Source organism: Larimichthys crocea, chromosome X (assembly GCF_000972845.2).
Source record: "Larimichthys crocea isolate SSNF chromosome X, L_crocea_2.0, whole genome shotgun sequence".
Lineage (NCBI taxonomy): Eukaryota > Metazoa > Chordata > Actinopteri > Sciaenidae > Larimichthys > Larimichthys crocea.
This window is the reverse complement of record NC_040020.1, coordinates 1,279,514-1,291,670: the sequence shown is the minus strand read 5'-3', so window position 1 is coordinate 1,291,670 and position 12,157 is coordinate 1,279,514. Positions and strand designations below refer to the sequence as shown.

Below are 12,157 nucleotides of genomic sequence, written 5' to 3'. Positions count from 1 at the left end.
TTCAAGGTTTTATTTGTCATTACAACACATGTAAACATGGGATGAAACGAAATTGGTTTCCCCTGGTCCTGGAGCAGCCCAATATCCAAATATAAATAACATATAAAATAAAATATATATATATATATATATATATATATATATATATATATATATATCTATATTATATATATATATAGGATAGATATATATATATTTTTTATATATATAGAACATAAAATATAAAAAGTAAAGGCAAATTTAAATTTAAGAAAAAGTATATACAATAAATAGAAAAACAACAACAGTATAACACCATGGTGAGGTAGTGAGATGTGCAAGTGTCCAGGTTGTGCAAACAGCTGCATTGTGCAAGTAATTGCAGTGCAAAGTATTTTTTTGATGCACAGTTTGGCACAAATTAATAGTTTTATACATGTGACATGTAAAATCATATATCAGCCTTTGTGTGGAGCTCTAATGCCATAACGCCGTGTGCGTGTAGGGGGCGCTGTGGAGCCACACGTCACTGTCGACCGTCTTCGGCAAACTTCGTCATTTGTCGTGAAACCGAGACTCGGTCAAGGATGGAGGAAGAGGCTCGCAAGCTTTTCGAGGAAGGAATAAGAAAGAAACTGGTCAGTCCGGGTAAAGGAGAGACGTTGAGCTTCCCCAATGGGACCAAGGTGAGACTGCGGTGTTGACGGCGGGACGAGCCGAGTCCGGTAACCCCGAGACAGACGAAGAAAAGCGGCGTAGCGCGTTAGCTCGGCGCTATCAGCAGCTATATCGTAGCTAACTGTTTGTCAGTCAACGGTGGATAAATGTGACAATAAACGCGTCCAGCTTGTACACAGGCACTGTTGACAAGTGTTTTATATCCACTGGCTTCGTGCTGATACAACTTTAGCTCAGATAAAAGACGTTTTTTAAACATTTTTCCCTGTTTTTTTCCCTTCCATCTGATGGAAAGACAGGGGGCGGGACAGGATGGCATATGTTTAGGAGTTCTGATTGGTCGGCTTGTCATGCCAGTCATTTTTCCGCTGCTGTGATTGGCTGGAATGTGATCGAGCGAAGACGCTCTGAAGGCCCTGTCAGATTGTTGTAGTAATGAGAAGTTCGGTTCTTTTTAGGGAGTCGGATCATTTGACTCCAAAATTATACTTAACCTTTCATAATTCAGTCAAATGTAGCCCTGTTTTGACTTATGATTTGTATGTGTACACATATATATTGAGTATATATATTCAGTACATCCTTTGTACTGAAGTATTCAAAAGTAAAAATGACATTTAAAGGCCCTGTCAGATTGTTGTAGTGATGAGAAGTTCGGTTCTTTTTAGGGAGTCGGATCATTTGACTCCAAAATTATACTTAACCTTTCATAATTCAGCCAAATGTACCACTGTTTTGACTTATGATTTGTATGTGTACACATATATCATGTATAAATATATTCAGTACATCCTTTGTACTGAAGTATTCAAAAGTAAAAATGACATTTAAAGGCCTTGTCAGATTGTTGTAGTGATGAGAAGTTCGGTTCTTTTTAGGGAGTCGGATCATTCGACTCCAAAATTATACTTAACCTTTCATAATTCAGCCAAATATAGCACTGTTTCCACTTATGATGTGTATGTGTACACATATATTATTTATATATATATTCAGTACATTCAAGAGTAAAAATTACATTTTCTAATATCAATAAATTGCTGTAGCCAATTGTTTTCATTGCGTTTACAGGCCATTGTAACTCTGAAACCACTCAATGAATCCACTAACTTGTTTGTAGAACCCCTCTGCTACACAAAGCAGATAGAAACACCTATAAAAAGCTGTTGCCTGTTGGATGCACAGTTCTCATTTGTCTGTAAGGTTGTTTGTGGACCCGGCTCAACACGACTGCCTTTGGTGTTTTCAACATTTTTAAAATGCTGCTTCTTTTTCTACTATCACTCAACGGCTCACGTACCGGAGCCGGCTCCCCATCGGCTCTAATGGATCTCATTTTTATGCTTTATGTTGTTTGTATTCACGCAATCTCCTGTTTTTACCAGGTGGTCTTCCACTACCGCACCAGCCTGTGTGATGGCACAGTGCTGGATGACTCCAGGACCATGGGAGGCCAGAGCAAACCCATGGAGCTCATCCTGGGCAAGAAGTTTAAACTAGCTGTGTGGGAGAGAGTGATCATCACCATGAAAGAGAAAGAGGTTTCAGAATTTACCTGCGACACTAAGGTGAGAGAGCTGGCCATTTGGGGATGCAACACAGTAGTAATCTTGTTCTATTTGTGTATTGATCATTTCTGTGCACCCCGCAGCACACAGCACTGTACCCGCTCGTCTCCCAGTCCCTGAGAAACATTAGCGCTGGCAAGGACCCACTGGAAGGCCAGAGGCATTGCTGTGGTATTGCTCAAATTCACTCCCACCACTCACTAGGACACAAAGATTTGGATCAGCTCCAGGCCAGTCCGCAGCCTCTCGTTTTCACCATTGATCTGCTGGAGGTGAGCAGGCCAGAGTTTAATATTAATGGTGGTGGTTGTATTTTAGGGTGCAGCCAGAGAAGCGAGCGCCAACACAATACTTGTTTATACTTTTTTTTATTCATATTCAAAACATGTTTTTTAATGTAACAAACGAAGCAAACATTTGTAAAAATTGCCAAAGCAAAATAACAAAAAATGTTGCCTAAATAATGTGGTTAAAAGCCAAAAATGTGGATATAAATCAGGAAGTATTTGTATTTATCGCAAGGATATTGTGATGAATAGCACAAGCTTGTACCTGATGATAAATATTTAACATAATGTATAGAGAATGTGTCATAAACTGTTGCTATGTGCTAATAACATCTGCAGTTGTGCCTCCTGTAGTGTAGATTAACTCTTGAGTCTCCTTCTCCGCTCAGGTTCTTCCTCCAGGGTCGTTCCAGCTTGATGTCTGGGCTATGACAGATGAAGAGAAACTCCAGCTCGTGCCTCAGATCCACGAGGAGGGCAACCTGCTTTTCAAACAGGGCAAAATTAAGGAGGCCACAGACAAGTACTACAATGGCATCGCCTGCCTCAAAAATCTACAGATGAAGGTTAGGGCACAGTTGTATTAAACAGCGTAAAGATCAGGTCCAGTTTGGTCAGTATAACCAAAGCTGTGTGAATTTGTTTGTCTGACCTTTCAGGAGCATCCTGGAGATGAAGCCTGGGTAAAGTTGGACCTTATGATCACACCACTGCTCCTCAACTATTGCCAGTGCAAGCTACTCCAGGGCCAGTACTATGAAGTCATCGAACACTGCACATCTGTGATCTTCAAATATGAGGGTGAGACTTTAAAAGCAGAGATGAAAGATTCCTGTTGCTACTTCAAATTGTATAGATTTGTGATTTCAAAGAGGGAGCAGTCTGTTTGGGATTTGAAAAAAATAAATAGCCTGAGCTGTTGAGCTCACACAAAAAAAGAAACCTGCAGGTGAAAAAGCCCTGCTGCTTCACCTGACGGCTCCCTCCACCACCGTCAACAAAACACTGAATGAAAGCAACAGTTACCGTCTCCTGCCTCGCTGCTTCTTCACTGTAATTTAGATTTTTAGTGCGTCATATAGAATATTTTTGGGACTCTTGCTGCGTTGACATCAGCAGAGATGAAACTGTGATCTGTATTTGAAAAACTTTTTGAGACAGATGATTCACTCACAACTTTAACTTTAACGCCTTGTGGTTTATTGTAATTTGGTATATTCATACCAAAGTATAACAGCTATTGTTGTCACTTATTTATAGTCAGTATTTAATTTATTTTTAACTTTTACAGCTTGCATAATAAAAACAGTAATGTGGCATGATAATCATATTTTTAAAAAGGAATTTAGCCGTATTGAAGCATCAGGCAAAGAACCATCAGAAAGTCGCCACCATCGCTGCACACTATACATGATAGACTGATTATGGATTTATAAATATGCATAATTACAGTTATTTCATTTATCCAACCTACCAGCTTCACACTTTTTTTTTTATTTTATGGAATTAGAGTTGTCACAATACCAAAATGAGTAACCACGATACTATATCAGACAAAGTATCACGGTTCCGGGTATTATCGCGATACTGCAGCCTTTTTCTATTATTATTATTTTTTTAGTTTTTTTATGAACTGCAATGTATTTGTACAAGTTATAAATACTTATTCATTACTTATAATGTTGTTTGGTGCATGATAAACATAATACTGGTGAAGTAAGAATTAGACTGAAACAACAAGTTTGGTTTTTTTGAGCTAAATTAGTGAAGCCACTGATGACGACACCGCGGCAGACTCGCCGCTCGAGCCCGGTGCTTCTGCCACGGTGAGTGTGTCGTCTCGTGTTTGTGACTGTAAGCCGTGCACGCGTCTGGGCGAGACAGAATGAAGCGAGTTTCTGTCGAAGCGGAGCTGTCTTCATGGAGTTCGTTCTTGCCGGCAGAAACAAACAAACAGCCAATCAGCTAACAGACGGGCGGTCCCAGCGTGCGGAAACAACCTATCGTATCCCCGGACGTCACCAGTAACAGGCAAACAGCCAATCATTCAGCAGCTGTGTAGTTCAGTTGCATTAGTTGCAATGTTGTTTTGTTTACAAGGGAGTAGCATGCAGTGAGAAGCCGGGAGGAGAGCAGAAAACTGGCACCGGGAGTATAGTAATCCACGGTAATACTGTCGTGTAGAATTTCTAGTATAGTAGGAACTATAGTAGGATGCGCAGGTTGATCCAAATTGAGCGGGTGCCCACGGTCACGAGTCACCAAACAATATTTTTAATGATATTCGCCGAGTAAAGTTTTGTAATTTATGTAGTAGACAAAATTTTCTGTGACATACAGACTTTATTGGCTGAATAACTGGCGCGAAGATGCCACGAGCTCTACAGGAGGTAGAGAAAGTATAGACTACTTTTTAAAATGTGGGTCAGGAAGCAGGTTGGGTACATTATTTCACAACAGTCCGAGTTCGGGCGGGTTAGTTTAAAACGTCGATCGGTGCTGGTCGATCAAACATGGAGCCGCGCATCACTGGTAGGAACCGTCACGATTTGGCACCGCTCTACCTGGAATCTATTGTTGGAAGTGTATAGTTGCTGGTTATTGACCTGCATTCATGTGCGTATGAAGAATTTCCAATCATTCTCTGTGTTTCCCTCCTCGCAGACAATGTGAAGGCCTTCTACAAGCGAGCTAAAGCCCACGCAGCAGTTTGGAACGAGACAGAAGCACGGGCAGACTTTGCTAAGGTGCTGGACCTGGACCCTTCTCTGGAACAGTCTGTTGCTAAGGAACTAAGGGCTATGGAGGAGAGGATCCGCTCCAAAGAAAAAGAGGAAAAGGGTCGCTACAAGGGCCTATTCAGCCCGCCACCTGCCACAGCCACTACAGTCAGTCTACTCTGAGTTTGTAATTGCAGCCAATCGGCCACAAGATATGCAGTTTAAGCTTATTTGTTATAGCACAAGTGCTAAAAAATGAATCTGCTCTCCCTCCTCACAGGGTTGAATGGATGGAACAAAGAAAGGGATGCCTGTGAATTTCAAGATGGAGGAGAAACAGTGGACAATGCTGGTGTTTTTTTTGTTTTTTTTTCAGCAATCAAGCCAAATCAATCTGCAACCCTGCGCTCCATGGTATACAGAGACGCATTTTCACACACAGTCAGGTCGATCACACACAAGCCCAACCACAAGTCACGCGTATACGTACCAAAGTGTGATTTTGAATTCCTGCCTTATTCCTCTCTCTCTCTCTCTCTCTAAATGTAAAACTCTCTAATTAAGAAATGCTGACTTTAATGTAAGCCCAGAAGCCCATAGATCCAGCATCCCTTGGGTCTGTCCTGTGACTTAGCAGCATCATTTATTCATAGCGTTGTGGTTTTTTCCACCTAAGGGAGCTCTCGCTTCCACTTCCTTCCTCAGCCTGTCACAGTTTCAAAAGGCATTCTTGGTAAATAACCCACTCACTGTAATGGCCCACAGGCTGAATGATCCCCTTCCCCAATGTCTTTTTTCATTTAATGATGAATTTGTCTGCTGTTTGGGGGAATGTGTCACTGTATATCAATTTATCTAAAAAAATACTTGCCACAGTATTTTATGTTCTATAGCTTTCTCTGAAATATGAGCTGTTGGATCCTAAACATTATTCATTGTTGCCCAACAAGGAGAGATTTTTTAAAATCTGGACAGAAACACTTCATAAACAAGATTTTTTTTGCACAAAGTACATCATGCACTCGCATGCACACCTCTGCCTTTGCACCACCAGACCCGCCCACCCCTCTTCTCTATCATGGTCACAGGGGACGCACTGGAATAAGCAGGAGACAATTATCTCCCACTTAGATGCGACTGGGATACCGAGCAGTCTGTGACAATCATGTAAAACACGCGGACTTGTTATCTTTTGCTTTCTTCTATGTACTTATTTCATATACTAAAAAAAAAAACTACCATTACCTTGTTTTTGTCGAGATGTATTCAGCAGAGCCCTCGATATGTCTTTCACTTGCTTAAAAACATTGATGTGAGGCAGCGGGTCAGTGTCTGAAGTGAAATGTTATTGAGGTTGTGATTATATACCTGAAAATAAATATGTTTATCCCCAGCTTTGCATTTCTTTAAAACACCTGTGACATGCAGACAGATGAAGAAAGAATGCTCATCGTTATCATCTTGAATTTCTTGAGTAAAAGACATTATTCATAACTTTAAAGAGATGGTGAGAGGTCCACATGCTGTTTATCTTTTCATAGCCTTCACATGTTGTAGTTAGTGGTGGGCGGATCGATCCAAGTATCGATACTAGCCTGGTGAGATCGGTTCTTGTTTGCAGTGCTGCGGTTTCGGCAAAGAGAAAACAGCCAGGTTGCCGGACTCGCCGCTCCTGTGTCAGTGCAGAGCGGGCACACTTTGCTCCCCCTCCCTCCTCTTATGTTTAGATGTTGCGCCGCTACGTGACGTGACTTAGACACGCAAACAAACAAGGGCAGTTAGTTAGTCACAGGCGAAGTGCATTAAAAGCAAAAAAAATTTAATTTGATACTGTTTTTGAACAAAAACCTGTAACCAAAACACAGACTAACTAAAGGCTTTGGGGGTTATTAAGTTGCTTACATACTATTTATATTTTCACCAGTTGTTTTTGTTGTTGAGAATTTAAATTTAAGTATTATAGTTTCTCAACAGTACTTGTTTTAATTTGTTACGAGTAGCCTTTTATTTAGGATTTTTCTGAAAAAAAATTGATAAGCAGCATTTTTCTATTTAATTATAATAAACAAAACTTATAAATAGTATAATATAGATATAATATATAGATAGTATATATAATAAATATGTGTAGGATATATTATATAGAATATATTAATATATAAAATAAGAATCATATAGATATAAATATATATATAAATAAGGTGTGTGTAATTATATATATATTCTATAGAGATGATAATAGTATAGAGAATACATAAGTGTGGGATGTCGATGATAGATCTATATCTAAGCTGTATACGGCGCATCTCTAGATATATCTTATAATAATCAGATATAAATCAGTTGTGTCCCTCTCGAATAATTAAATATCTCATACTATAAAAGATAAAATAAATAACGGGGGTATAGATATATACTTATACGTGTAATATCATATAGCACATTATCGCGCCCTAGGCCCCCCAACTCTGTCCTAGGTTTTAACAATGTTATAATAATAAAAAAGGAAACATCACAAAAAACACTAAAATTAATTGAGATTTAGCAACTCAATGATGCATCCACCTTACTAATTGAAAAGTATCGGTATCTGCGATACCGGCCCGTATTTACTTGGTATTGGATCGATACCAAAATATGCAATTTCGCACACCACTAATTGTAGTCTTAATTAGTCTTACTAGTCTTAATTAGTAGATGGAGTGTAGTTAGTGAGCTCATTGCCCTGCAGCAAGTAAAGTAAGAGCACCTTGTGCTAAGAGTCTCTTTGTCGAACATCCATTAGAAATACGTCTGTTAAATTTAAGAGCATTTCATATAAACCGATTCTTTAGCAACCTATTAATGTTTCACAAACAAAGCAGCCACTGAACGGATTATTTTTTTCCTGTTATTTAATTAAGATATACATACAGAACTGCAAAAATCTGGTTTACAAAATTTCCATACTAACAAATTGACTTGAGATGTACAGAGTTCTTGGGATTGAGAAACATCTAACGTGTGTTCACACTACAAAACATGATGAAAACAAAGCGAGGGTGAATGCAGATGACGAGGGGGGAGGAATAATCAAGACGCTCCGATCAACAGAAGAAATAATGAGCGGCTGCAGAGTGATGTTCAGAATAGAAACATGAGCGCAGGTGGAACATTGATTTTCATCATTTTTAAAAAAACAAAAACTAAGTCAAATCCTGTTTTTAAACATTCACGTCCATTTTTACCAAGGTTTTTTTTTTTTTTTTTTTTTTACCCATAGGTCTACTTAAAAATGTGCTGAAATTCCCTACACTCTTATTTCAAAATAGATACAAAACTGCATTTTGCGTACACTCCACAGGTCACAAAGTCTGTGATGAACAAAAAAAAGGTGTGCAGGGAACTGACAGCGGAGACAAGAAGGACATGATGCACCTAGAAAAAGCCGGCGAGGAAAGCAGAGAAGCTGGGAGGATTTTAAAATTAAAAAAAAAAAAAAAAAAAAAAGACCTTGGGGAGAACAGGCTTCTATCGGGGGGGTGGTGGGGTAAAAGCGAGGGGTGAAGGGGTCTTTCCAAAAGGTTATGTGCGTGCACTTCTCTCCGTCTCTGCAAGACACTCCCTGACCAGTGCACGGGCATGGATTATACCTGAAGGAGACAAAACAGGTGCAAGGAGGTGTTAAAACAGCAGTTTGATCGCCAAAAATGATTCATTGGTCGCAATTTCTGTGTGAGTTCAACTACAAAAAGTTAACAAGGCTGCAGGTTAAACTAAGGCCGAGCGCTGAGCTGAGGTTTCTAATGTCCGTCATTCTATTTCAATCACGCCAGTCTATTATTTCTACACGTCTTCATTAAGATACATCAGAACATGAAGCCAGAGTCACCTGATGAGGAGCACACTGAAGAGACAAAGCCTTTAACCTCTGTGCTTTGCTGTCATTGATCTTACTCACTTTATTTGTTGTATGTATAAGACACTATGATATCATTGCTACTAGATTATGTAGAAAAGTATTGATATTTTTTTGCTTTTCCCAAAAGCTTCCCACAAATTATGGGTGAAAAAAAAATACAGAAATGACAATAGAAGCACAGTAATCAAATATTTCATATTTTAAAATGTTGTATGGGCAATTCACAAACTAATAGTTCTACCTCTCTAACAAAGAAATTGTTATAAAACTCCAGAGTGCATCTACAACCAGAGCAGTTAGGTTAACAAGGTTCTTCTGTTTTTATTTTTAGAACAGTACAATTCTACAAAGAAGAAATCTTATGTTGGATCTGCCTTCAGCAGAGAGCAGAGGAGGGTTTTTTTTAATGGATTATTCAATGAACATCTTCAACTCCTGAAGGCTTTTCATTTCCACAATAAAAGCAGGAACGGCATCCGTCTTCACAGCACTCACGCAGACCATGATGGGCTCTGCAAACAGGTGTGCGTTTGTTGACAGGTAAAACGTACCTCTCTTTAGCCTCTCCATGGCGCTCTTGCTGCCGGCGTACGTTGGCCTGATCTCGCGGCTCATCTCCTCAATGACGGACAGGAGCTCGCTGTAGGTGGAGCCTTGAGACACTTTGACAGGCTGCGTGTGCATTTTGACACGTATGTGATTAAAAAAAGAAGAAAAGATCCATCAAGACAACTCACAGCAGGAAACGCAACACAACGTACAGAGAATCTCGCTAAAATGATTGATTGATCCTGTGGTGTGAAACAGAGGGAACAGATACATTTGTTTTCAAAATGATTACGAAGAAGTGCAACAACCCCACTCAGATAATTTAACATTCATTTGTTCGTATCTAATGCCATGCTCTCTCGGCTGCAATGTGGAAAGTCCAATCCCTCCTTTTTTATTAAAAGAAAAAAGTATATGCATTCCAGTCATGCCAGTCCGACTATCTCAATGCTGTCACGTAGGTCACATGCCTGCAGCTGCCTCAGAGTGACAGAGTCTCACAGCTCTGTAAATATTTACTGGACTTCATGAAAGCATCTTTGTCTACAGATATTCTAATTATGTGAAGACGTTTGAAGGCTGACTAACTGAGGCACACTCTCTCTATATATATATATATTGTACATCTAAATGTTGTAATAGAAATTTTTATATATCTCCACTCTGGACTGCACCTTCGTTTTTCCTCTTTGTCAAACTCAATAAAGCTGAAATTTAACGAGATACTGCTGCAGACAACAGGAAAGTCTTACATACAATCATTAAGTTCTGATCAGGTGGGCGTGTGTTCAGCTGCAGCGTTTGTTTGCAACATTTCTACAGGCTCGTGCTAAATTATTCATCTGTTTTCCTTGCTGGTTGAGGCTTAAGCACTTTAATGTAAAGTGGCTGACAAAGCCACAGTGTCAAGTACAAGCTCTACTTTTTCACCTGTACAAGCCAACATAAATTTAAAAAAATACATCATAAGGAGTGGTTGTGGTTTGATGTGAGTATAACACGACAGTATGGATAACTGCACTGCAGATATACCTGGACAAAGCCCATGGAGGGCGGACCAAAGTCACTGAAAGCCGGCCTGAAGTTGGACGACGAGGGCAGGGATGGAGAGGGCACCGAGGAGCCTGGACAGAGGGGGAGAAGAGACGTAACACACTATAACCGAGGCGTGTTATACAAAAATAATGGGGAAAAACTTGACCATAGTGTAATGGTGTTAGAACCTGGAGGTGTGTGGTTGGAGCCAGACGGCGCAGGAGCGATGGGTTTGTAACTCATGGCGATTTCGGCAGGCAGCTCCCCGTACGACACGCCACTTCCTTCGGTCCCGTCAACCCGGTGCTTATACAGCTTTACTGGTGGTTATGAGCTCCTAAGAGCTGAGGTGGAGAAAATAAAGCAAACGAATGAGAAGGAGATGGATATGACATACGATATATAATGTCAATAAACTGTCTCTTTAAAAGTTCCAGCGTTTGATTGAGGTTCAGATACATTATTTGTCTGTTTGTTCCCACCCACAGGATTTGTACGGTTCAATTTGTGACTTTATAACAAAACAGCAGAGAGACGACAGAAAACAAGAGAGACAAAGACGCAACAAAAGGAGGACGCTGCAGTTTTAACCCTGTGAGGTAGTTCATCATAATTACAATTCATGATAGCAACTAGTGACAAGGATTTATGAGTGACTTCCAAGTAGCTGCAACAAATAAAGTTAAACTCCTATTACAGCTGAAAATCTATTAACCATACTGCTACCAGAGTTTAAATCACTGTTTACACATCTTTTATTTTTTGATAGATCTCACTGTTTATATCGTTCATTCTGTATACTGCTGAATCTTTCTATGTCTGCCATATTTATACTGTTTATACCTTTTAGATCTGCCATATTTTTCTTAGATATCTTTCTTATGTATCTTTTATCCAGGGTCAGCTCGCAGTGGTTGGATTTTCAAATAGAAAACAGTCACGAAAGACATCCATCCATTCATTATCACTCCCTAACCCTCTAGAACTCTATTTTATAAAAATGAATTTATTATTTAACTAATAATAATAATAATAAACTGCACCAGGGATATGAGGAAACACTATTTCAACTCTCTGTATGTCCTGTACATATGGCAGCACTGACAATAAAGTTGACTTGACATCTGAACCGTCTCAGATCAGCTGGTAGAGGTGTGCCAACCATCCCCCGGTGTCTAAACTAACACGATTAAAGCATTAAATTGCAGAACAACATGCATCCTTTTTTTTGTGGATTTGTTCCTGTCCTTTAATTTAGTGTTTCCTGCTTCATTTAACACAGTTCATGCATCGTGTAAAACACCAGTAGGTGAAATTTAAGATACAAATGACTGAGTGACAGCAGAGGACGCTTTGCTGCCATATACTTACAGTGTAGTGATTGGTAACGTTACACAGTGTGTGAGTATATATATATATATATATATATATATATATATA

The 12,157-nt window shown here is 39.5% G+C and overlaps 2 protein-coding genes across 2 annotated transcripts in view; one reads left to right on the top strand and one right to left on the bottom strand.

Annotated features, from left to right (window-relative positions):
• Positions 1-514: 514 nt before the first annotated feature.
• Positions 515-6,625, top strand: aip (aryl hydrocarbon receptor interacting protein). Its single transcript, XM_010752704.3, has 7 exons — positions 515-665; positions 2,043-2,225; positions 2,309-2,497; positions 2,902-3,078; positions 3,172-3,313; positions 5,177-5,400; positions 5,513-6,625. The coding sequence occupies exons 1-7, from the start codon at positions 567-569 to the stop codon at positions 5,516-5,518; spliced, it is 1,020 nt and encodes a 339-aa protein (XP_010751006.1). The 5' UTR covers positions 515-566; the 3' UTR covers positions 5,519-6,625.
• A 1,483-nt stretch (positions 6,626-8,108) lies between these two features.
• Positions 8,109-12,157, bottom strand: part of cdk2ap2 (cyclin dependent kinase 2 associated protein 2) — a 5,248-nt gene continuing 1,199 nt past the window's right edge. The window contains exons 2-5 of the mRNA XM_019254505.2: positions 10,906-11,061; positions 10,715-10,806; positions 9,685-9,805; positions 8,109-8,864 (exon numbers count right to left, since the gene is read on the bottom strand). Of these exons, the coding sequence (XP_019110050.1) occupies positions 8,797-8,864; positions 9,685-9,805; positions 10,715-10,806; positions 10,906-10,960 (336 nt within the window). The 5' untranslated portion in view covers positions 10,961-11,061 and the 3' untranslated portion in view covers positions 8,109-8,796. The remainder of the gene's footprint in view (positions 8,865-9,684; positions 9,806-10,714; positions 10,807-10,905; positions 11,062-12,157) is intronic.